Source organism: Syngnathus scovelli, chromosome 18, assembly GCF_024217435.2.
Source record: "Syngnathus scovelli strain Florida chromosome 18, RoL_Ssco_1.2, whole genome shotgun sequence".
Taxonomy (NCBI): Eukaryota; Metazoa; Chordata; class Actinopteri; order Syngnathiformes; family Syngnathidae; genus Syngnathus; species Syngnathus scovelli.
The window spans coordinates 10,673,638-10,701,099 of record NC_090864.1 but is presented as its reverse complement, the minus strand read 5'-3'; the positions used below and the strand labels follow the sequence as shown (position 1 = coordinate 10,701,099).

General features: G+C 41.7%; 1 protein-coding gene across 2 annotated transcripts in view; it reads left to right on the top strand.

Annotated features, from left to right (window-relative positions):
* LOC125986288 (myosin-11-like) overlaps positions 1–27,462 on the top strand; it is a 96,399-nt gene that overhangs the window by 44,288 nt on the left and 24,649 nt on the right. For both annotated transcript variants that reach the window (XM_049749930.2, XM_049749933.2), the window contains exon 18: positions 1,244–1,443. In XM_049749930.2, the coding sequence (XP_049605887.1) occupies positions 1,244–1,435 (192 nt within the window). In that variant the 3' untranslated portion in view covers positions 1,436–1,443. The remainder of the gene's footprint in view (positions 1–1,243; positions 1,444–27,462) is intronic.

Here is a 27,462-nt window from a genome sequence, read left to right as displayed (position 1 = left end):
GCAAACACTACAAATGAGTGCCATGCAAAACAATTTCACAGAGAATTTTCTTTTTGACACTCGGCGGTTATTTTCCGTGTTTTCGCAATGTTTTCTAATCCGCGTTTTAGTAGTTGAATGGACGTGCAAACACACTCCTTTCACACACACACTAACCCTTTCATCCCAACACAAATGAGTGAGTTCACACATTTTTGTAAGGGTTGAAGTGACAAGCGGGGATTTTTTTTTTAATTCCACCACCTCAGCAACTCTTGTAATTATGTGTAAGGCAAATTAAAATACACAGCCAATTATAAGTGTCACCCTCTTTTTTTTTTTTTTTTTTCATGCCCAAATTTGATTGGATGTTTTCCTGTCAGAGCGACTAAATACTCCTTAAGCGCCTTTGGTTGGTTTTGACGCATCGTGTCATTGGCTCCTCAAGGGTTAAGCCTAAAACCCTGGAAATGTGTAGTCATCAGATTAGTGCATGCCATTTGTGTGTGTGTGTAGGTGTGTGTGTGGACTAAAATTGGGACACAGACACACACATGATGATGTATGCAGCTGTCATTATCCGGCACGTCTCTTTGTCTCTCCCCTCCTTTAATTTCTTATTTTACTTTCCCTCACTGCTAAAAATACATGATTTCAAATTACTTTCACCCTTTTATCTGCCATGTTCCAACTTTTGGACTGCCACTTTAGCAATGTAATTACCTCACTCTTACAACAAATGGAAATGTTTGCATTTGCATTACAAACTCCTGCACATGAATGGTCCAAGTCTCAATTTAGCTGTTCTTGTTTTATTTATTTTTTTAGGGCTGGCAATCAGTTGTGACACAAAAGCATTCGTTGTTGTTGTATATGTTTTGTGGTCTGCTCGTGATTGCTCAAATGGGTCATTTTTACGTTGAAATTTACAGAAGTGTAATATCTCGCAAGTACCCCCATCTCTCTCACACACACACACACACATAGCCGTGCAATTTTCCATTTCTTTTTCCACATGCATGAAGGCAAGTGTGAAACGGCAATTAAACACATAATGGGATGCCGGCAAGTTCATCACCATGCTGTTGCTGACTTGTGAAGATTGATTTTTATCGGTAACTTTCAATTACATCTTTTGATTTGGTCGATTGGATTTATTAGTGAGGATGAAGCATCCCACAAGTTGTTCCTTGAAAAAATGTTGTGATGGACTTTGTTGAAGTCTTTCTTTGTTTCACAGTCACTCTTCTCTCTCCTTCTCCAGTTAAACGCTCTGAGCGAGGAGAACAAGCACTTGCGTAGGCAGCTGGAGGAAGAGAGGAGCATGTGCACACAAGTAGAGTACCACCGCCCTCATCCTCCCACCTCCTCACCATCTCCCGTCGTTCATCCCTTCCACCTCGCTCCTCCTCCTCCCAACCTGAAACAAGCGACAAGGGGCATTGAGGGCATCTAAAACCCAAGGTGAGTCCTTTGGAGCGAAGCTAGCTAGACCAGGTGAATCCCAAGCTTTGGATGAAGCTATACAGGCGAGGGCCCCTCCCCTTTGTTCCCCGGGAGAACTCAGACCGGGGAGGGAGCCGACCAAATAAAAGCTGCAGAACACTTTGACCTGTCATGACTTTTTGACCCCCAGCTCCTCACCGGGGAGCATGCTCAGTATGAGGTTAATGTCCTGCAGGTCAAAGTCAAGTCTCAGGGTGCTTATCGCCTGAAGGAAGGAAGACAGGCAGGGTTCTCCAGAACTGCTGGACCATGGGAGTCCCCTAAATCTAAAAAAGATTAGTTTCACCCTTCCACTTCAAGTATGCATTTATTATAGATTAAAATTCCGTACTGATTTACTTTACGTGCTTTAAAATGCAACACATTTTAATCAGAGATTGCTTCTTGTACCTAAATGTATTTTTGACACTGATTTTTCCAATTATACTAAATATATGTGGACTAGTGACACACTTGTCGATGGTAGGGCAGCCAAGCTCCATGTGTCCTGCATCTACTGCGTGCGGTCACTGCAGCTGTGCGCCCTGTAATCACCACGTTGCGCAATCTGCTGCCTCCATGTAAGCGCTTCGTAGCCGTGCCATTACCATTGGGTGCCTCTTTTAGATTTACTTTCATACCCTGAATAGAAATGTCTTGTTTGCTTTTGCCGATTCCTGGACATGGGTTTGAATAGCTAAAAAAAATAAAAATCGTGTAGATTCAAATGAAAGTCATCTTGCACTTCTCTCAAACTGCTAAAACAAATATTAACATTTCAACTATGCAGAAGGACTTTTTGGAATAAGATTAATGGAACATTTAACCTGTTTATTTATTTATTTATATTCCCCCCCCATGTCTCTTATCCTGTGTGTGCATGTGTGCTTGTGCGATGTGTGTAATGTGTCTAGGCAAGCCATGACAAGAGAAAGAAACATGCAGAAACCTGAACTTTTTATTCTGTGATAATGAGGTAGTGTAGGTGAAAGCAAGCCCCAGACCACAAACTGTGTCCTCACTAGCCCCCCCCCCCACACACACACACAAATGCACACCCCCACACACACACACCTGTCTTCCAAACCCCTTTTTATTCTTCATTGCTTCTGTGCAACTTGTATAGCCAGTTATCATTTCCAGCATTTTAATGATTTCAAGCAGAACTTTGTCCTTGTTAGCTTGGTTTTCCCTCATTTGCCATGTCACAGTTAAAGAAAAAAAAAAGAACATAGTCTTCTTTTAAGTGCAAGCACAGTTATACTTTTACACAAACATATGACCAAACAAGCACAGAAATGGCAATGTCATTAAAACCACTGGCTTTTAAAAAAAAAAAAAAATTTTTGAAAGATCTCCCAGCACCAAGGGGTGTGTCAGCGACGCAGTGGTGAAAAGAGTCCCCCTGGAAACAATGAGGAGAATGATCATTTGTTGTTCTTGAAAACCCGGTGAGGTTTCATCGAGGTTAAGCTTCCCTTTGATGTGTTTTTAACTCGTTTCTGCTCTGCAGAGGGATTAGTCAGCCTCTCTCTCTCTCTCACACACACATGAATAACACACTTTTTGCACACATACTAATTTCCACACTGTGTGCTTTTATCACACAAAAAAAAAAAAAAAAACGCAAGCACAGAACTGGATCCTTCTTAACCTAATTTCATCAAATGAACGCGTGGACTACTCTTAGCACCGTATGTGTGGTCCTTCAGTCGTTAAATAAGCAAAACACTACCGTCAGTATCACAGCACATCACAAATGTTATTTTAGGGTCCAGGATCCAAATGATTGGAGCTTTTTCCACTAAACCTGTGGAGCGGGAGCTAATGTTCACCTTACAACACTCTTGTTCAGGCATATGGAATTTTCATCATGAACATTTCCAGGTAATCTGAGGCAAAAGGAAAACAGACATACCCACTGGTGAAGCTAGAGGGGGGCCTGCAGGGGCACTGCCCCCCTAGAATATGCTTTAAAAAAATGCCAGAGGAATTAATTACTGACTTTTTGGTATTTTCTGATTTTTCCAGGAATTTGTCTCCACATTTCCTCAGTCACTGATAGTATGGGGGTTGTAATTTGACTTTGGGGAAAATATGATGAGAAATAAAAGTGAAAGGTGAGGCTCGCACGGGGATGAGAGCGCGGATGCTTAGCGAGGGAAAGCTGAGAAATGAGCTGAACGAGCAAACGAAAGGGTCGTAGAAGATTTGGGGTGTATGTGGAAGCCAAGCATATTGTCCTTATCGGCCTGCTCCAGAAAGCCAGCTCCCTAATGGGGCCCGTGTGAAGGGGAAATGAGGGCTAAGCCTGATGCTAGCTGATTAGCCATCGACTCCCAACACCCATAAAAGGTTTGAAGGGAGGGAGGGGGCGGGCGGAGCATAATGTATACTGAAGGTGAGTCACCGTCATCTCCTGAATTGACTCTCACTTTTTGAACACAGGCATTGGCCATTTACTTTAACCTTGAAAGGCTAGGCCGCTGAGAACCAGGATGCAGATGCAGGAAGAGAGGGAGTCGAGGGAATAATGAGTGAGTCGACCGAAGAAAGAAAAAAAGAAAAAAGTGGGCTGCAGGAGGTGTTGGTAGAATACATCAAAGAGTCTTCACGCTCCTTATTAGAGCAATAATGAAATTTGCTTTTTAGCTAATGACATTTTGGGACAGCTGAGTTACTTTGCGCATAATAGATTACAATTATGTCGCCGACCTGCTACTTGGGTTCAAAGTCATGCACGCACGCAAATGCTTGGGCACCTGGCCACAAGGACAACACACGTAAAAAGAGGCAAGGGTGTCCCCGTTTGAAATTCAACTAGTCTCAATGTACTCTTTTTTTTTTTTTTATTTTATTATTATCCTGCACCTTGAATTCATTACTGTCTGACACACACACAATCATATTCATCTTGTTGCAGCTGCCTCATTTACCTTTCACCCTAAAATTCTATCCCGGGGAGGCCCAATATGGCAGCACGTGACCTTCATTAGTCTGCTTTTGTTCCTTTTCAGTTTCATCCTCACTATATTTGTTTTTATTCTCTCCACATGGGTGACACGTTTGCCCTCCCGTTTTTTCTTCTTCCCCCTTTTAAGTCTTTCAATGACTCCATCAAACACACACAGCCTTCATTTATGGTCCTTTTTCTCCATTTCCTGCCTTGTCCCTTTTTTCGCCCTTATTTTTTTCCCCAGTCATTTCTTTTATCTGCCACTCATTTCTCATTACGTCTCACTCTCTCTCTCTTTTTTCATTAGCATACAGAGTAAGAAGATGGCGCCCGAGGTAATCTGCTCGAGCCGTCGCTTGACAAAATGGAGGGCGTCATCGGAGGTCGCGGCGCTGTCACCAGCCATCCGACCTCCGCTGATGACTCGCCTGTCTCGATACACGCATCTGCGACGCACAGGAGCAAAAGACGCTAGCGCGTACCCATAATCAGGTGTGACATATCGCAGCTTAAATGCAGCAATTTTGCCTGACAGCTCGTAGACGCAAACACGCCCGCAACGCTCACGCTGTGGACCGCTGCGAAGAAAACACGCATTGACAGGTAGCTCACGAAAATATAACACAAATGTGAATATGGCTATAATAAATATATTTGCTACCTCGAACACAATACAAAAAATAAATGAGAGATTAGACAGAGCACAATTGTGTCAATGATAATTATGAAGGCAAAGTCTGAGATGACCTTGATATCATGGGTGGAGAGGAAATTCACCAAGGGGCTCAGCACACAGCCTTGGGGGATTATTACAAAGAGAATTTTTGGCTTGACTTCTCCTCTAAGCATAATTTAGGAATGAAAAGTGACAGAAATATCAAAATCCTGTATCACTCGTCGGAGTGGTCGGCAACTTGGCACTGAGTTTTAGAAATTGGCCTCCACTGTGTATTTAAGTTACCTCTTAATAGTCCCTCACATCACAAAATAGACAGTACTGGTCCCAGGACGGATTCATGAAGTACCACATAAGTTCTATTAGGGTTTTGGAAACTGTTGTTAATTTCAACAATCTATCATTAAAATAAGTCTTTTAAATAACTGATGTATTTTAAATAACTGCGGCTGCATAATTGCTTTCAGTTAATTCCATTAATATAAAAATGTTAATTACTATACGTGTAACGAGATGTTGACCGCGTAGACGTCTTTTGTTTGCTCCTGCCTGCCTGTGCAAGCTAATTGTTCCGCTACTGCCCTCAACAAATCTATTTCCGCTATTAATCAAGTCAGCCAGCAAAAGTCTTACTTGTCCTTAGCTACATAAAGTCCAATTTTTCTTGAAAAGGAATTTTTAATCATCTCTGACATCATTCTCCCCCCCGTTAATCAATCTTAGGTGCGTATTCTACGCCCAGCCAATCAAAGGGATAAACATAGCTATATCAATCAAGGGAACGGAAAAATGCCCACATTATTCTGAGGAGTTGTGAAAGCATTGAGTGCGGAATCTAAAGTCTGATTGGTTAAAAACGGAAAGACGCCTTTAAGTGTGGCGGACGCCAACAATCAGAATTCTGAAGCGTGGCAACACATCAAAGTTGAAATCTGATGAGACCAAAAAAAAGCTGCAGCGCCAAGATACACACTATGAAAAACATATTGGCTGTAATTTATTAACATTTCACATGATTATTATTTATTACATATTGGACTGATCCACAAACTCTTCTTTTCTCAAAGAATAGCTTACAAACAGGATGTTGTCATATGGAAAATGTTAAGAGAAAAGATGGTGGGGGTAAAAATAGATAAACAGAAAATGTAGGATGATTCCCATGTGGCAACATTAAGTTGGACTACTAAGTTGTGTGTGAGCTTGTCACTATTCGTGTCCTCGCTATGCTTATGAGAGCTGCAAATACTTTGGTGCTAATAGACAGATTATGACAAGAAACCAAGCATGTCCCTAAATCCTCTTAGCATGACTTCACCCTTTTTACTTATTTATTTCCTGCCATCCCCGCCACCCCCACCCACTACCTCGGTGGCCTTGGCATGGTCTCGTGTTTCATGTTTTGTCTGACGCTCGGCGGGTACTGTTGTCTCTCTTGCACCCCCCCTCCTTGCCTGTCTCACACGTTTTCAAAAGGCACTTTATTTATTGTCCCGGGGGAGCTCTACATTATGCATTAACCTGTTCAATTATGCATTCATTTATGCAGCCGTTGCCTTATGTAAATGCACTTTATGATTAAACAAATTGTTTCGCTGTTTGCCGGTGTGTTCCCCACATTGAGTGTTTGCCATTGACATCATGCTGTAGTAGCAAGAGACTCCATGCCTCTGGAGTCTATGTGGCTTCTTTTTTTGCCCCACAAAATAGGCTCCAAGGTGCAGATGGAACATTACTACGTAGGTTTTACTAAGAGTAAGTAGTAGCTTTTGCATAAATATTATAATTAAATGGTTGTCAGATTGAAATAAAAAAAATAGGCAGAATTATTAAATTGAGATCATTGAGGACTATGAAATCCCTTCAAAAACAATCAATTTAAAACAAAGACCCATCAAAGTTGCAGTGAGGCATTCAAAGTGTCTTGAAGGTAAACTGAGCGTTTCTCCCCACAATGTAATCAAGAGCTATAAATATCCCCCCTTTCCTTGACAAGAGAAATGAGCCGCCATTTGTGACGGATGAACTGTATTGGGATTGGGGGTCGACTTATCTAAACTGCAGCCACACCTTTTGATCTACTGTGCAATCTTCCATTGCTTTGCGTTAGATACTACATGCTATCTGATGTGGTGAGGAATAGTGGAGGCACAGGAGATGAATGGAATATGCATTAAGACACCTTGACTAACAGCCACTCTATTTTTCTGTCTTCCCCACCCCCTTCCTCGTCGCCGTTGCTCAATCATGTGGCGCTAACGTTGCAAATGTATTTCCCTCCACCGCCTTCTTTTCTCTCACCCTTTCTGGTCACCTCTGTCGAGCTGTTCTCGCTCCATCTCTGCAGTCATGAGAGATATTTTTGGTTTCTTGGAAAGCGCCATACTCCATAGTGATCTTCTGCAAGGCTCTAAATGTAAAAACTTTCACATAAAAGTCATTGATGGGTTTGTCAATTACTTTTCATGAAGTTGTTGGCCGGGCTACCTGTCAGTCCTGATAGACAGAACGCCTGATTGGTCGGTTTTATCTCCCTCTTCATGTCAATCATCAGTAGCACCGATTCAGCGGTTCCATCACATCCTAAATGCCGACATTAATTATAAGCTGCGGTACTGATTGATGAACTTCATCACTGTTTTCTTACAGACATTTGTCAGTCTACTAGTTACACATGCACTCGCTGTAAAAACTGGTACATTTTCATTTTTCTGTTGGGGCAAGTCAAGTTGAGAATTTGACCATTTATTTTTTGCTATTCTTATTTATTGTCATCAACCTCTGTAGCATCTGTGGTGCCAACCTAAAAAAAGCTGAACTATGACCCACTAAGTGTAAATGTACTCAAAGTTTCAAACCAGGAATTCTTGGCAGTGCTAACTAAGCTATGTGTGGATTGGTGATAAAATGATCCGATTTGATAAGAACTTCAGTCCTCACTGGACCGAAAGGAAGATTCAGAGGCTTAAAGGAGAGATAATGTCTCTAAAGATGATCTCTCTCTCTACAGTAAATGCTGATTCTTGCATTTCCAAGTCATAATTAAAGACAGATGAGGATCATGTTAGAATATGTTGAACATGTGCATAAATATTAATGTATTGCTAAGGACGCATCAGCAATGCATCTTCGATATCCACTTTTTTTTTTGTCCCAAAATCTGTTTTTGTTGTTAACCGTTAGCTTAAATGGCTTTGTGATGGAAGAGGGGCAGTGGCACTAATCACCATTATAGGTTTTATACACATCGCCTGAGGCTGTGCCACACACCATCCACACTCTCCCTATGTGTGTGTGATGTGTGTGAATCCACAGATGTACAGTATATACATATATCACTGTAAAAACATGCCCAAAGCTTGAATTTTAATTATGCTGCTTTATTAAATAGTAATCAGTGGAATGTTACATGGGCATAATTTATTACATTTCTAATGAAGGACAAGGGAGAAATAGACTCATGTTGCAGCTAATTCCTGAGCATTACATTTGGCTTCTACATGTTTCGAATAACTGTCGCAACAGAATAATTGATCAAAACAAATTCTCTATTTTCGACCGGTCCCCAGTTTAATGTGACCACCACATGCAATATGTATGAAATTATGCTAATGTTCAACACATATAAATCAACATAAGGGCAACCTGCAGACTACATGTGCAATTTTATTACTTAAAACTGCTAAGCATAGACTAATAAATGAGTCCATTTTTTTTTAAACTGGAATTTTTAAAAAGCTGCAAAAGTAACACAAATGTAGTGAAATCTGCATTCGGAAGAAATTATGCAACGTGACAATCTTTTTTTGCCAAAAAACAGCAAGAGGTGACACTTCTGAAACAATCCGTGTTCGGCAAAATACTTATTCCTGATGATTACAGTTGATGTAAAAAAAATAAATCTAATCTCATAGGAAATGAAAGTGGGTCATTTTGACCCACTTTGAGAAGATTGGCCTAATAATACAAGTAATGTTCGTTCAAAAGTAGTCATGTTAAATTATGACAGTTTATTGCCAGAAAATGACCTCTGTGCTATTTTAGACCCACTTGGGAATCTAAAGGTTAAATAATAATAACTATCGGGTCTCTGAATGATGCAAACAAGTGCTGCAATAACAAAAATGTTGCACAACGAAGACCCTGTGTGACGTCAATTTCAAATGATGCATTATCATATTTACTGAGACATATTTGCTTGTATATTTTCCCATCAGATTACTGCAGGAGTACCTAAAAAGGCCCTGAAAATTGCAAACAGTGGCTGCCATCTCAACAAGCTCTAAAATGTCCCTCTAGACCAAAATACGGTGATGGGACATTGTTGTTATTGTGGCTTTAGAGATTTAATTATGATAATCTGCAAACATCATTGCTGTCATAAAATGCAAAGAAAACAAACTTTGTGTAAGCGGCGACTGAGGTTAGTGCTTTTTGTTTTTTCACGTTTATGGCTAGATGCTATTTATTTTCTTCAGCCATCTTTGGAAACAAGCACACACTCACATCGCTCACACATTATGGGCAACGTATTACAAATAGTCAGCATGCTGGTGATAGCTCAGTAGTGGCACGCGTGGTTATATATCTTTGATAATGGCGACTATGCTGATGATCTGGAGCTATTTACTCTAAATGGGCCATTATGAATGGAAGACTCTACCTTGGGATGGCGATGAGTGTTTTGACAGATATATTGCCGAGCGGGAATGAGCCACAGGAGTGTACTACAATTCTGCGCTTTCATTCTCTCCTTGTGTCTCTCCACCTCATTGTCACTTCACCTCTTTGTCCTCTGGTTCAATTTTCCAATCACAAGTCAGGAGCAGTCAAGTGCTGCCATTGTAGCACGTACACACGCCACGCAACATATCTCGGATGCTCCCAAGAAAATACAGAGAATGAGTTTCTCAAAATGTGAGCTGTTTAGTTGTTTGATTTTTTTTACATGGACTTATGAAGGATTGATGGCAGCAGTTTGATCCGGTGTACCACATTCAGTTAGGTCCTCGTTTTTCGTGTTTTAAGATATAATGCTGCACTTGAGTGCCTCTTTGGGGAATAAACGTCTCACTGTGCGATGCGCCACGGACGTACTTCATCCCAATCACGCAGCCTTCAGTCTTCAAAGAAAAATAAAATATGACTCCATTTCATATTTGACACGCTGATATTAAAACTCCTTAAAACTATAAAGTCGCCACCAATTTCACCCCGTTTTCATAAGCTCAATTATCGTGTCTTCCTATTAATTAGCAACTGGCTTTAATTTTGCTTTTTCCTTTTATCACCAAACATTTACAAGCTCTGGGATGATCGTGTTAATATTACCAAATTATGGGATACATTCCCGAGGTTAATTAGGTTGTTCATTTTTTTAATTAGAATTTGATTGGGGGAAATTGTTGGATTTTTATGCGGGCAGGCAGGACAGATGAGTTGAGACTGATTGGGACTTTGAGAGTGCAGACAACAGGGACCTCTAGACGTTGAAAAGAAAACTGCATGGATTGTGCTGAGATGACATTGGAAGGAAATGATTCAAGATTGTATGCATTTGCAAAGAACTCTGCATGAAAATGAAATATGTCAAGGATGGCAACATGATGTGAGGAAATGCTGAGAGTTGGGGAAATAGAAATAGTTCATGATTAAATTGTTGCCGTAATAAAAACCCTACATGGGTCTTCTTTAATAATATTTGGATGTTCGAGTGTAAAATTATTTTTGATTTGAAGTCTTAGTCCCTCTTCATCCGTGAGGGCGATCCAATTTTTTTATTTTGGTAAAATGATATATCAGGTTTACGCCTAATTCCTGATAGATTGATTAGTGGAGCTCATTGCTTTCCCCGCGAAAACTGTCCCTGTGTTTTTCCGTGAAATATTACACACCTGAACCGCAGCCTGGCGGCGCCTCCACCGCCATGGCTTCCACACAGAGCAAACATAAGCAGGCCTCGGGTAAACACCACTATCTTTTGGCCAATCCCTCACATGGCACACTGCAATTACAAACCCTGCATGTCACCCCTCTGTGCCACCTACATTACGTACATTCATGAGACACTCACAGCCGTCCGTCCCCTAGTATAGGAACGCTCTGCACACTTTCTCATCTGGCTCTCATTCCCGCTCCCCTCCCCTCCCCTGCATTGCATGTCATTCTCCGTCAATCGCCTCGTGCAAAATTGCATTGAGGCGAGATGCCACAGTATTGAGGAATAGTGTCATATACAGGCAATTTCCTCCCTGGGTGTCAGGCATACTTTACCTTAATATGTCTGCAGCAACTCTTAATAAAACAGCCTTGTCTATATACATATCTCCACCGCAGGCTGGCCTGCGCCGTACTGCACTGCACTGCACACGGCACTCAACTGTTAAATATTTACCTCTGCTGAATGTCAATAGAGGCGGAGTCGGTGGTGGAATCTTAAAGAATGCTTTCCCCGCCCGGTTTCAGCTGTCTGGATCTGTTGCAAGGTAGTCTGGAAGCCGTTCCCTATCAGCAGCCTGAATGTTTTCAGATATCGCCACACCAGTGTTGTCTGCCTCTTGGAGTTGAAAAAAAAAAATATGGATGGAATTGGAAAGTAGTTGTGAGTTAGTCCAGACAGGAAGTATTTAGATTCACTGGATTTTCCTCAGCCAGTCTGTCGTGTATTTCTTATCTAGAAACCTTGAGTATCATGACAGGCTTCTGTCTTTATTCCAAATATTCCAAAAACATGCTTGTTGGGAACAGTGGCTTTACTTTGTCCATAATACAAAGTCATTGTTTTTGATGATTTCCAATGTTACCAACCATCATTTCTAGGGTTGGGCGGGTACCAATAAGAGTGACCAGTATCGGCACCAATACCAGCCTTATTTTAAGGCATCGGTACTCTCGACAGTAGTTGATACCACGATCGACCGTCGTCTTATGATTTTACAATCAGGAACTAGAAACCGTAATTATTTTTTAGGGCGGGGTTATGTATTAAAAATACTAGTTGTATCAGTATCGGTCTAAAAAAGTGCTGTAAAACTTCCCTAATTATTTCATTCAATTTTATTTATGCGAGTAAGCACAGAAGCTTTGGTACTGTTAATTAGTTGGTTAAATATAACCCGCATTTAACTCCAGTTTGTGAGGTTGTCCTGATTATGAGCTTGAAGGAAACGGGATGGCAACATTTCCTTTAAGTTCACATCCAGCTCCATCTCACACTCTCGAGGCAGAAATACTCAGCGAGGGAAAGAGAAAAAGCGAGAGGAGGAAAAAGGGAAGAAAACGGCTGCTGGGTTTTTAATGACTTTCTGCACATTAGAATAATCTGTCATTTCAATTAGCTGGATTGTCATCTGTGAGATGTCTCCCGCTGCACCCCGCACACACCCACTGCGACACACACATTCGCTGAGCTATACCTCCAGGTTGTCATCTGCACCCCTCATGGGAGCCAAGTAGGGGTGTCAAAGCAACATATCACTGCACGCTCGCACACACACACACACACACAGCGACACCAACATACCAGCACACACAGACACACACACATGCGCACAATCCCTAAAAAACAAAGCAAGGTTTCAAGGGAAATTGCTTGACAGCAGCTTAAAAGCCAGTCAGGAATAACTTATCAGGCGAGGGCTGCCATCATGCCTCGCGGGGTCATTTCATTACGATTACCTTACCCTCCTTAACTCAAAGAGAGTGACGAGAGAGAATGAGTAAGAGGAAGAAGGTGGGGGGTGTCGCAGGTGGTAGTGGCGCTGATGACGATGGGGGTTTGGGGTGGGGTGTGGTGTGGGGGGTAAACTCTTCAAGATAGAAAGTTTCAGGAAGTGCTTAACTTTTACTTTTCTTCCCTCTCATGCTCTGCTTTTTCAACTTGTCTCAGTAATGAGCTTACATCTTTTCTCTCTCTCTCTCTCTCTCCTTCTCTGCTCCCTCCTGCTTCCCACTATATACATGCGTGTCATCTGCTCTTTCCTCTCTCCCGAGGCTATTATGAGATGTTTCAGAAGCCGTATGGAGAATACAAAAAAAAAAAGTGAGCACCTCTCTTTCGCTTTGTTGTCTCTTGAGTTTTACCGTCACAGCACATCATGCGCTTGACCCATGACCTTTTTGTTTTTTACTTCCTGGAGGTAGTAATCGAGAGGCAGCAACAAACATCTAGAATTTATCGCCATGTCCACGATGGTAACGTCATGAACTTTGTTGGTTACTTCCCCTACTTGACCTAATTATGTCTTTCAGGGTATAAAAAAAATATATATTTGAGTTCTTTTCTCAATTGTACCTCAAGGCAATTAAAGAGGCTTGCAGAAAATGAGGCCATGTGGCACGCAGAGATGATGTTATGATTGCTAATTATGCTCGGATGCGGCCCTGAGAAATGCTCTGGCTTTTGTCCGTCCTTCTTTGCCAGGCCCAGATAATATTTATGAAATGTAGACATTCTTGAGACTAAAGAAGAGTCCTTCTAATGGGAGACAGATGGAAGTCTGCTTTGGATTAAGATGGTCTATTCAGCTATCTGTGGGAACACCTTCCTTCCCCGTGAATGTGGATCTGGAATTTAGTTCCACTTACTTTTATGACTTTGTGTCGGGATAAGGTGGAGCAATCATTCAAGTAAAAAGCTGCTGAGGGCATATACCGTAATCCTGAATTCAAATCACAGATTGTGAGTTAGACAATTAAAGTAACAAAAATGTGTGAATGTGATTTTAAGCAAATCACATTTTGCTTTTCCTTTGCTTTTTGTAAATGCCCATTAAAGGCAGTTACATGAGTAGGAAAAATAATATGCAGTTTTTATTAGTGGTCTATTTTTATATCTTTTTTCCAGGTGTATTATAAATCTATGACAATTAAAGACTTAATGTATGCTAATAATGTGAGTTTCATCTGAACACGAGTCACCTCAGCATGATGCATTTTTATTCGACGTAAATACATTTTATTATTAACACTAAAATAACATGATGAAGAATTGAAATATCCATAAAGTGTGAAGAGCGAAGGGATGTTTGATTGGCTAGCGTCCACCTCTCAGCCAAAAGCTGGAAGATTTTTCAGCAACAACCCTAAAATGCGATTGATTACATATCCAGTCCTTTATTTTTCGTAATTCAACCCAGATATGTTTAGCAATGCCAACAATGTTTGTCTAGTTTTGATTATCAAGAAAAGTTTCCCACCACTGAAAGGCAAGCTGGCACACATTAGTGAATTGTTTACACAAACCATCCTCATCAGTCATTTTGCATGTTACAATGACGTGATTCCCCAGAAAGACTGGGATCTTAGCTGTGACTTGCTTTCTCCAGATTCAATCTCTATTTGGGCGCTTCCCCCAGGTGCCGATGATAATGACACCACTTCATGGTTGTGCACCACTCCTCCTCCCTCTTTCATCCTCATTTGGGCTTTTCTGTTGGCTCTCTTTCCTTTGTTCCCCCGTCTTCCTTCTTCTTCCTCTCTGTTCCCCTTCTTCATCTTTTCTATACATGCCTCACTGAGCCCTCCCTTCCCCGCAGAGCAATGGCTGACAGGATAAGAAACATCCTTCAGTGAGATGGAGCAGGAAAGGAAGAATTGGGAGTGTCAAAGTACAGTGTGCATACACGGCATGTGCAACTAAATGCACATGAGAGCCGCCTTACATTCATACATAGCTGCATGAGCCGTAAACTGGGCTCTTACAGCCAGAAGAGACAGAAAATGGAGTTAAACTTTGCCTGATTGCATTACTATTGAACAAGGCTCAGATTGGACCAGTAAAACACTGGCTGTGTGAAATACGGTAAATTCATAAAGACACTAACACTCCAGACTGGAGCAAAGGAGATCAATATTTGGGGAAAATGGAGTGCTGGAGGAACCCCAACCTCTGGAAATGCTTCATGAATTTAAACAAAACGTGTTTGAATCATCGTTTTTCTAGGATGCTGGCCGATGCTGGTATTGTAATTAAATACAAACAGTATAAAGGCACTGTGTTAAAATAGTGTTAAAATCATCTCACTTTTTGGGAGTTGGACTTTAGGGGTTCCTCTCTAGTTTGATTTTCCATCCACCGCTTGAAGAATGCCATATTCTGCTCTTTTGTAATATCCGCATACTTGGGTGCGCTTTGAGTCAAACCCGTTTAATTGTGCAGATTAAAATGAGGGGGAAAAAAAAATCCACATTAGTCCCATTTGGTTAAGTGTCATTAAAAAGATGAACAGAACTAAATCGAATGACACTTTCAGCTCAATGAATTTGACACAGTTGAGGATTAGCTGACAATGGAGGTCAATTGATTAACAGTGTTAAATGATGAAGTCGCTGCTGACACCATTTTTATTTATTTGACCATCAAGAGGTCAGATTTGAGTCATCTCATTTTGTCAACTGTTTTCTTTCCTGGAATATCAAAGGCTCAGATCTTCCTTCCCTCTCCCTCGCCACTTCTTTTATTCTTCCCTCTGTGCATCCTATCTCCCTTGTCATATTCTATCTTTTGTCATCTCCCCTCCCAACAATAGGGGTGAAAATTACATTTTTAGCGTGAACATTTCATGTCGCCAAAGCTGGCAAAATCCTTTTTGCAGAGGTGCAAACATCACAATGCACTTCATGTATGTAAATCAGACCTCTGAAGCAGGCTAGACGATGTGTTTTGACTGCTTCAAGAGAATGTAACCGCCCGCCCGCCGCCGTGTGTGCGTTTGTGAGTGCGAGCAGGCCTTTAGTGACAGCCTCAACATAATCTGGGCTCACACTACAGGCATGGTGGGATGATGCTTCAAAGTAAGTACCTGCTAACAGACATTAGTCCATGTAAACAGGGCATCCCCCACCTAAGCTGCCCGTGCTTTTGCACATTTGTTTCTTTGCAACGCTCTACTTAGTTATAAACTGTTTGGCTCTGTCACCGTAAAATGATGTCATACAGAAACGGACCATTCAGAATTGTGTTTACTGCACGAGTGCTGCGTTTGCATGGCGGCTTCCACCATGGCAGCTTGTAATGAGGGTCGTATCCCTAATGGATTAAACATGAGTATGGAAAAGATGCCGACTGGCTTTCTGCTGGGGGAATACTGAGCTTATTTCCGCTGCATAATGATTTGCAGCACTTTATGGCCAAGGACAAGCATGTGATAAAAAAAAAGATGCATTTTTACATCTTTTCAGGAATTCATTTTACAGACTTTAAACAGCATGACATGAAGTGCATGAGGCAAAACACATCATAAAACAACAACTAATACCAGATATGCTATAAAAAGAGGAAATCATTTAGTGTGGTCGACAAAACTCCGAAGCGCCTATATCCTGCTTGTTTATTTAAAAAGAAAAATACTCTTAAAGGTTTGAGATCAGGAAATGGACAGGCCTTGCTAATCATCTCTTTTCACATCAGTCCTGCAGATAGTATTGCCTGACCTACTCAGTCTTTTTGATTTGAAACATGTAATGATAAAAAAAAATCTTAATCTAGTCATTGCAGATTGATTGATTTTTAAAATGTGTTTTTCTAACTGACTATATATATCTATATATGAAAATCTGACTTATCAAATGTGATCATCACACCATCAGATGTTCCCTGACTTGCCCAAACGGGTCCTTTCCTCCCTCATAAGAACACCCCAGATGATCGAAATGAAACAGAATGAGGGGGGGAAAAAAATTGCTACTTCTCATTCCCACCCTGAGACCTTTTTAATGGATTGCCTTTTGTGTGACTTCTATTCGACATACTTTTTCCACTCGTTTTTTTTCTTCTTTTTGTGTCACTGCTTGCTCCTCTTGTCTTATCAGTGCATGTTCAACACAGGCTGAGGGACTCCTGTCTCTTTCTATGTCGCCCCCACCTCCTCTCTCTCTCTCTCTCTCTGTCTCTCTCTCTCTGGTTTCCTCGCCAAGACAATAGGCAGACACGGATAACCCCTTACTCTAAAATTAATTATCTGCCCCTTTAATTCTGGGCCACACTGATTAGCTCTATGTAAAATGGGAGTCCATATTAACATAATATTTGGCTATCTCCGCTAAGTTGAGGTCCCTTGACCTTTCCAGCCTCCTCTGGCTGAGTCTCTCTCGCTCACTGTCCGTTGCAGTCTCTCGCTCGCTCTCCGGCTCTCTGTCATCGTTTACTCTCAGGAGGTACATGACAGTCCCAGCCTATGAATGTGATTTGAAGGGCTAAATTAGATTTTGCTTCTCTCGTTCTTTCTCTCACGTTTTCCCGGGCCCTCCGCCCCCGCCGCCTCCGCCGCCGCCTTATGAATGTGTATGAAACTAACGACGGTTCATTTGGAGGCCTGGCTATAATTATGTGTGCTTTGACTGCTCTGATGGCGAGGCTGATATCCTGTGTTAATATAAACGTTTAGCCTGGTTATTATGAGCCATGAGAGTCGTAAAGGACAGCCAACCTGCACGCTAATTGTCTCCCATGCACACAGTCCACTTTCATTGTCTGCCGCTGTTCTTTGCTTTTATCATGCCCTGCCATCAAGCTCTCTCTGCTGCACTATTTGTCATTACTTGGGCCTTTGTCTATCTTTGTCTCGCTAATTTGTCCCTGGCACAAGAGAGCCAACCGTGATCTTCTGATGACCAAGCTGGAGTCTATTTAAGAAAGAAAAAAAAAATAGGAGCTTATCGCGTACAAAGCCAAAGCTTCAATCAAATAATTTTAAATAATAAACAATGATTTTAGTCATTTAAATTAATATAGAAGCAATGCTTATTGATCATGCCTCATCCTGTAGCTAAATGGTTCTCGTCAACGTTGAATGCATATTTAATCAATTACACAGTACGTTAACAACAAATGTGTTTTGAAAAACTTAAGTCTAACTTCTGTCTCCTGGATATTCCTCTGCAGTCTTGGGCATAGTGATTCAGCGCGAGGACGTGTCAGACGAAATAATTGCTGTTGCCTATTCTTTATGCATAAATAGTATTTAGTATGGGGCTCCAGCATCCAACGACGCACCCACACCCGCAATCTTGTTCCTCAGTCACACGGAATTAACAAGCTGTTACGTCAATGGCAATATCAGCATAAGAAATTGAACTTTAATTTGCCAAACGTGCGTCGAAGATTGTTGACGCACGCGTGAGCACGACCGCAGCTTTGAGCAGGTAAACAGAAAGGACATTAGCTTGCAATCAGCCTCTGCTGTCTCCCGCGGAAGTTTTAATTCCTATCGATCCTGGCGGCATGCTGAGCACGGAGACTCTGCATTTATATGCAAGAGCGCATGTTTACGTGCGTCTCTTCCCATTTGCGCTCCCTTATAAACCTTTCACGGTCAGGGTGTCGAAAACTGCTGCAAAGGTCAGCTCATAATCACTCTCTTTAGCCTGCCTCACATTTTAATTGTTGCGCACACACACATACACACACGTGAACGGCAGCTACGCAAACACCCCTGTCATTATGGCGGGCATGGATCTCACTATGAATTGATGATGTCCTATCTAAGACCTAATCACTCTGCAGGACCTCAGGCAGTCTGAGCGATCTATTTCCCAGTACTGCTCGGCAGGAAACTCGCACGCTGCGAGCTGCTTGATGAGCGGAAAATGAGCGTTCCTACCTGCGCTAATATATCTAAAAAGTCATGGGAAATATTGAAAGTGGCATCGGATGGCGGCGGGAGACAGGCGTCAAAATTGGAACGGCGGATGGAAGTGAAGCATTAATTGGAGCACGCGGCGGCAAATTTAGATCAAAAACTGAATGAGGCTATGCCACTTATTGGCAAGTAATCATAAGGAATCATATCGGATATGTGACACAGACAAATTGAGGCTCGTGAATTGTCTTTGATCACCATTGGATGGCTCCCTGAGATTGGAGATGCTTATATACATAAATACTGATTAAAGTCCATTTCCTGACTGAGTGAGAAAGACAGCACCACACACACACTGGGGCAAAGAAAATGTCAAAAACACAGGTTTTCTTTTGTCTCAGCCTATTGGAAGGATAGAAAAAAAAAACAGGGTGTGAAAATGAGTGAGCAGGAGAAAAGAAGCTCAGTATGAGGTGTGTTATTCAGCCTCGCCACGGGGAGGCTAGGACAACTCCGAGACCGGGACTCTACCCATTGTCCGCACGTGCCACACACATACATTCATGCATGATTGAGAACTAGCAGGCTGTGCTGGAGCAAGGTCCAATATGTTACAGCATTCACCCAAGGAAAGTGAAAATGAGTGTAAATTTCGGTTATTTTCTCGTGCTCTCGCTCGCTCGCCGCCTCGCGTATTCAGTCACCTTCGGCCGTGATGGGTATTCATTCCCCACCTCGCTCTATATGCCAGACCGTAGAAACACTCATCTGGAATTACTTTTTGCACAACTTGCTTAAATTTCTCATTCAAAGTTAGGGGTCATTCTTTAACTGTGGACCACCATGGCCTGGAAACTTTTGGAAAATGGAGCACATTTTGATAGAATATTTTTTTTTTTGTGTGTGGCTGTATTGTTGAGATGGAGGTTTTATTGCTCCTACCTGGGAAGACATGGGTGATTTCCTTGATGTGTCAATTATTAGGGAATATTCAACCTTCATCCTTGAGTTTTGGTTCCCTATAGAACACAAACATGAAATACTAAAAAAGAAAATTGTGCAAATAGGAGCCAACGTATACAGTAGCATCCAAATTGCTTGAAATAAATATTTCAGTTAATTTTGCTTGCTAAAAACAAAATTCAAAAGTCATTTGATTAAGGTAAATTGTTTTACAGAAAGAATGGAAATCCCTGCTGAACAATACAGATTGGTCCATCACATTACCGGAAAAAGAAAATGTAACTACTACTCGCCGAGTTCTTATTATTTCCATCACGACAGTCACTAAAAATGATGCACCGCCTTTGGCTGGGCAAATGTTCCATAATGTGCTTCAGTGTAATGTGTTCATTATGGGCTGATTCGTGAGCGATGGAAATGAGGAAAGGAAATCATGTTGAGACCGAGAAAAAATGCTCATGTCAATCTTTTCTTAATTGCCAAGTATCACGAGATGTGACTATGTGTGTGTGTGAGTGTGTTTGTCTAATTCTGTACATCCGCAGACTTCATTACAACCCATATTGTAAGTACGTCCCCATGCTTGCATACCGGAGGACCGCAATGATAGATAGGCAAGCCGCTCTCTCCGGACCGAGCGGCATCTGACCTTTAACCTTGAAATGTCCAGTCAGGTTTAATGATCCCCTTCTTTCACACCCCGGAATATGTTACCGTGGAAACATAGCCTTCCCCCACCATACCTACCACAACTCTCATAATGCAGGAGAGTTGTCCGTCCGTGTCTAATTCAGTCTCTAACCAAGTCGGTGACCTCTAAGGAGATGTTTGCAATCTGATGGCTTTGCTCCCACAGTTTTTTTTTTCTCTCCTTAGAGCTCATGTTGGGACTTCAGGTTAAATACAACACTGAGTGACCTATGCATGAGCCACTTCTCTTTAGGAAACAATATGAATGCTTTTTTATGTAAATGAAGTTGCTGGGCCCATTTGTTTACATGAGCTAGTACATCTCCAGACTGCGGAGAACATGGCATCTTTTAAATTAAAAGGGTGCACTGGCTTATTAATGTGATCGATTCATTGTCCTAAAATGCTGCCGGTCGTTACGAATTGCATTTAAGAACGCATTGGCGATCATAATCATAATGCTAATTTCCACAGCCGCATGACTTTTTATTTTGCATATTACAGCGATTCGTATTACGTTGCGCATTAAGATGGAGGCCATTAAAGTCAAGGCAAACTAAATGTTAGCAAAATAGAGTTAACAGTATATGGATTGTCCGTGGCCAGCGATTGGAGGGGAGGAAGCAATAGTCGCTTTTAATCAATGTGAGTAATATTTGTGTCCGTGAGCTGGGGACCAGCCGCATGATCATGTCAAGTTACAAATTAAAATGCCCGGCCGCTAACAGGCTGGGGATTTAAATGGGCCATCATGGCCATCTAAGTGTTCTAATGACATTTTTCGCCCTGCCAGACAATTAATTCTATCAATCTGCATAACCTTTCCCAAAGCTCGCAAAGCAATGGCATTTTGATGGTTGGAAATGAATGGAGTCGGGCCACAAAACTATGCACAGGCAATCATTACATTATTTAACAAATGTATAATTGGATTTTGATGCCTGGGTGTCTGCCTCTAGAGCACCAGCGCCGGCTAATTCAATAGGCTAAATGTAATCACTGGAAACACTCTGCAATCATGGTTGCATTAGAATGCTCACGGCCGTCATGTAAACACGGCTTGCCGCTCTTTGCCGTTTATCTTCGGGCCTCTCTGTCTCTGCCCCCCTTTTATTTCCATCAGCGCTCAAGACATTCTTTCATGCGTCGTTTAATGAAAGTTGAGGTTGAGTTCCGTTTGGACCTCCAGTGAATTGGCCAAAAGCAATTTGGCAGAAAGCTAGCATTTCGAGACACATGAACTGCTCGCCTCCTCGCTTTTCATGAATTACGGGTGGAAGGCTTCCATCAGACGGGCTCTCTGAGGGATTGGGAAGGTGCTAAACGCGTCTGCCTTTAAGGGAGGTGGTGCTGGAGGGGGGGGGGGGGGGGCGGACTAATTCATTAAGCATTGATCACCCCAAATGACAGCAAAGTGCTTCAACATTTAGCGGGCAAATAACTGACAAATTGCCACGCCGATTTTGTACATTTCCAACTCTTTAATGGCTAAAGTACACAGCAAAAAGGCAATAAAAGTCTTTGCGGACCAGCACATGAACCCGCAGCCAGCCCATTACACTCACCACTCCTTGCGGCTAAATACCCTTAATGTCTTAAACTGTGGGCAAGGGCTGCTCTAATGCTGCATTTTGGTGAGTGTTTCTTACTTTTTTCATCGAAATTACACGTCTTATTTGATTCTCTTAAATGCAGTTTGTAATAGGAGCCCCATTATGCACTGCGCCAATGAAGCCATTACGAAGGGTCACGCTTAAAGTACCTGAGTATGTGTTTGAGTAAATGTGCTTAATCTTGGAAGGCCTAATATCATTTGGATCAACACTGCACCCTCTTCCCGCCTGTGAGATGAATACTGATATGACCTCATTATTCTATTATCACCGCTCGGACGGCAGGGCTCGGCGGCCGTGCGCGAGCGCCGTATCAAATATACGACATACCTAGACGCATAAACATTCCCGACGTTTAACTGCTGCTTGTATATTTTTAACAGGTTTAGCTATTGGTCCGGATTCAGTTAAATGCGATACGTGGTGTCAGTCAAGACGGGAATGCCTCTCGAGCACTGACACAAATACAATATGTATCTTGATAAGCTGCCAATGAAATAATATACTAGATGGTGTTAAGTCACTCCGTTAAGCAATGTGATTCCATTTCATTAAGATGAGAAGGCCTCATCATAATGTATTGTTTGGGACATTAAAAGTAAAATGAAATTAGCCCATCGCTATTCAATTTGCGGCACACGGGCCACATGTGGCCCAAAACCAACCACCGGCTGCATTTCTTGATTTGAAAATTTGGCCCAACTGAATTTATAATTGAATCTCCCTGCCTACTATCAACGTTTGTTATTTCTGCTGCTTTCCGTCTTTGCTTTCATTTTCGACTTGTGTCATCTGCCCTGTCCTCATCTCTTTTCTCACTTTTGGCATCAACCAAGTCACCATTTCTCGAACTCAAGCCCAGCTGATTGATTTTGTCTGTGAGAAGATCTGATAGCAGCAAAAAGGGATTCTGAAACAATACCTCTTCAAGCAGAGGCTCAGGAAAGGTGGTAATGATTTACAACTTGTGGAGACTCAACAACTCATGTGTCTCCCTCATGTCTCATCTTCTCGTGTCATAGCCACAGATAGACCAATGTCCTTGGCAGCTTTGTGATTGTCCAATGTAGTTTTTCCATGTTTTGTAGAAAGTTGTATTAATTTGTCATAGCAAGCCTCAATCAGTCATCTCACATTTGATCAAATCTACAGTTGGGAGTTCTTATTAATATAACCTGCAGTGGTTTTCTCGATAAATAGAAACTGAATATGATAGGAAGTTCATGTTTTTGCAAAGGCTTTCTTTTTAATACATCTCTTGTGTCACCGGGCAGGTATGCTTAATGTCGGCCGATCACGCACCGGTTTAGACCAGACCCGACAGCCATTCCTCACCCTTTATAATTAATGTGGTTATAATTTAGTAATACTCAAATATCAGACAAAAAAAAAAAAACTAAAAAAAAACGCTTAATGCATCAGCTCAGTTCAAGACTCCCTCCCACTTTGACTTGCTTTTATTTGAAAAAGGAACCCCACTGTTAGCTTCAGCGCAGCGGAGGGGGAAAAATAGCTTTGAAAAGTAACTTTGAGAAATCTAATGGCACTTAGAGGCTTCTCTTACAGAACATTGTTGACACCATGTGAAAAGTAGGCTGTCAAAAGACAATGTTGCGACTGAAATCCCTACGTTCTTGCTCTAAATGACGCAAATAAGACAGAGAGGAATGATTAATATGATTGCATGAGAAATGATTGCAGGATTGATTGATGGGTGGCCTCAAAAAAAAAAAAGATTTTTTGACAAATAATGTATTTTGCGTCACAAGCAAAGGGGAAAAAAAAGAAAAAGTTTGAGCGAAAAGTACCCAAAGAAGTTGGTGCAATATTGACTGTTCCATGTGTGATGTGTGTGACTTCAAGGCTACAATTACTTTGAGCCTTTTTTTTTTGTTTTAAAGACTGATACCTGCTCATGTTAAGAGCTGCGTCTTACCTCCGGAGAGAAGAATTCCTATTTTGTGAAAGTAAAAAAATTGGCTAACACTGCACACCTTCAAAGGAAGCTGAGTTCTATGAAACAATGGAATATTTGCCTTCTTATTCATGTCAAGGGGATTTAATTCCTCTATTGTTAGTGACAAGCCTTACTGGGAAGGGTCTAAGAGGCTTTTTGGACCCCACTGGACATTCTTAAACAGGGACCAATCAGAATGCATAACAAGCTGAGCATTTATTCCAGAACAGCAGGGATTTTGATATCGGGATGATCTCCCATCTTCAGAGAATCCTGGAGACATCCTGGATGTTTCTTTTTTTGTTCATGAGAGGCCATTTTGTTCACTGCAGCTGTTTCCTTGCATCTACTAAATGACAGCTTTGCCACCGCCATTAACATGCATGCCACTGAAGCAAGTATTATAGTTTAATTCCTACCATGAAAAGCTTCCAGAAGGCATAAAAATGAAGGCACGCTACAGAAGAGCGGCTGCAAAGACAAGACAAGCTCTGGAGGCCTCATTGCTTGTGTGTTGCGTCGACTTAATGGCAAATGGATGTAATTCGAATTTCAGGCGAGGCAGCAAGATCTTATCTCGGAGATAAATGAATTAATATTTTACACTTCAGCTGGATTTTTCTACCCCCCCTCCCTTCTACAAGAAGGCTAAAGTTGAGGGGAGAGTCAAGTAAATTAGGAAAAAGAGAATGAGCGAGAAATAAGGGCTTGGAATGTGAACTCGCTTAATGTTATTCAGAGGCAGCGAGTCATGTAAAAGAAAAGGATCTTTTCTTGTACCAGTCAAGGACATTATCTGCTCCTGCTAGCAGTTATTAGCATTAGCATTTATATATTCAATGCAATTTTGAGGTCTGGTGATACTCTGAGGGGTCAGGAGAGAAAAGCGAAATGAGGTAGCAAGGATATAAAAAGGTCCTTTCTCTGTGCGCAATTGGCACTAAGCGGGACAGAATAAGCAATGAGGTAGAACACAAGGACATTTCATGCTGGAAATCAGACCTCCAATTCTCCCCATCAAGAGGCCAAACCTTAAAAAAAAAAAAGCCAAGATTGAGCCGGCGTGATAAAGAATCCAAAATAATATGCTGAATTAAAATAAAATGCATCTGCGTGTAATCTTCCTGTACCATAAAATGTATATGTGCCTATGTGGATTCATAGGTTTGAATAATTGAAGAGCGCTTGTTAAATTGTGTTGTCCATGAAAGAAAATGGACGCGTGTTAATGGGTTACCCCTCGGCAATAGCGGATCAAAGGTCATTCGCTTAAGCGCTGCATTTGAAGCCATGCAATCTAAAAGAAAATAGAAAAGACAATGCCCCATGATTGCAAACTGGACTTTCACTCGACATTATTCACACGTATACAGATTGCACCCAATCCAAAGACAATAGGCAGTTTGATTCCTTTCTGGCATGAAAATACAAAAAAAAAAACTTGGGAAATTTGACCCAGCATAGTCTCTTTAATTGTCTTTGCGGAAGTGTAAATGGAGGTCTCTGGGAATCACTAATTGTTACAATTTGCATGCAAACTTGCGTCCTAGCCAGTCGGTGTGCAGTTGTATTAAGTGGTAGGGGGCAGAGGAGAACATAGCCAAATGGGGGGGGGGGGTGAGTTCTCTCTCTACCGAAGCTGACTTTGAGATTGTTATTATCATTTTCAAAGCATCAAAAGCTTTCTCTGGCGCTTTCTCTCACTCTCTCTCCATCCAAGCTTAAAGAGATGAAAGTTTGCCTTTGTTCCATCCCCTGCTACATTACCTCTATGCATTAGGCCTCCTCTTTATCCGTGAAATTACCTTTTAGCTTTCTCATTCAGCGCAAGCAGCCTGCATGCGACGAGATGGCTCGCACTTTTTCCTCCGCATCACATCGCCCCCCCCAGCCTCCTCCGTTACCCGTGCACCGCCGCCCCCTTGCACACCTCTCCCCGAAAAAGATTGTTGCATTTGCAGTTTGATTTTGTCTTACAGCTCTCCCCCCTTTCTTTCCCTGTAATACTGTATTCATCTCCCCCTGTGTAGTCCATCTGCGGCTTCATTATTTGGTTAGCGCCGTTCTTGTCTCCAAAGCAAACAGCAGACTGTGTTTTGGGCACAATCAGGCTGATGACTATGATGGTTGCCGGGATGCTTGGTCGGCGCCTGCTGCTGCTGCTCAAAGAGGCATTTACCCCCTCTTAAGGTTTCTTTGAAGCTGACAGGAAGCACTCAAAGTGAGAGCTGCACTGCTGTCAGTTTGTCCGTCCTTCCATAACACCGTATTAAATACAATAGGTAAATTCCAAGGTCTCTTTTCTGACCAGGCAGTAGTTGAATTAATTTTTAATTTTTCCAATTATTCTCCCCTATTTATTGGTTAAGCTCCCCTTTCGCTCCGGGTGGAAAAAAAAAAAAAACTTGCCTCTAGGAGAGAGCCTGAAAGAGACACGGGTTTGCTGTGTTTATGTAAAGATGGTTAACAATGGTTTAGAACTTTTCCACAATTTTCAATTCATCGTCCCCTAACTAGCCATTCAGCCATGATGAGTTGGAGTATTATACAAAACAAAATATTTTAAAAAGACAACAACAGTGTAGCACTAGCCAAGCTCCACGTTGGCAAGCAACCCAAGCCATATGCATGAGTAAAGTTTTTTCCACGTTCATAAACTCATCTCCACAGAAGCAATGTGGCTATTTTTTGGCCCAAGGACAGAATTAATATACAAACGAGCAAAAGTGTATATTTGCAGGGACATTGCATATCCACGCGGACAGAAATACACGCACATATTCCACACAGTCGGAATGACTCTTGCAGACTAATGTAATTAATAGCTTTTTATCCATGTAGAATTTGAAATGAAGATGTAAATTGTTCGTTTAACATAGCCATAGGACATGGAGGCTTCTGCTGTCAAAGTCAATTACAGACTCAGCATAGTTCCAGACTTTATGAAAACCTAATCAAGATGTGCTGTGTGTGTGTGTGTCTGAGCAGTGGCCTGCCATCTTTTCCACATGCATGCGTGTGTGTGTGTGTGTGTGTGTGTGTGTGTGTGTTGTACATTGTTTCTGAGGAGTTTTTGCTGATATAAAAATATCTCATCAGAGATAAGAGTTGTTCTGATTTAACTTCTTGAGTCGCAAGAGGGTGATAATCTTTAAATAAATAAAAAAAAAATCGTAATTCCACTGGGGGTATTCAATTGAAGTCAGTCTTTGTGTTGGAAGTTGAACTTTTCGTACTTTGCAGTCACCATTGACACCTGTTCTCTTTGTTATGTGTGTATGATAGATAAAAGAATGGCTACTTTTACTAACATCAGTATGGCAATATTAAGGGACATGTCAAAACAGCATTTCTAGATGCCCTTAATTTGAAGTAGGTCGCATTGCGGGAACGGGAAGATTTGTACCTATTTGCAAATGCATTCAAACGAGGGAGCCAGGTAAAAATGTTTACTCCGCGCTTTCATACCAACGCACCAAGGTGTGCCACAAAAGATTATTTGCCAAAGGTCGTCTTTGCTTTTCAGGCTAAAAATCACTTTTGTACCCGGCAGCATCAGCAAA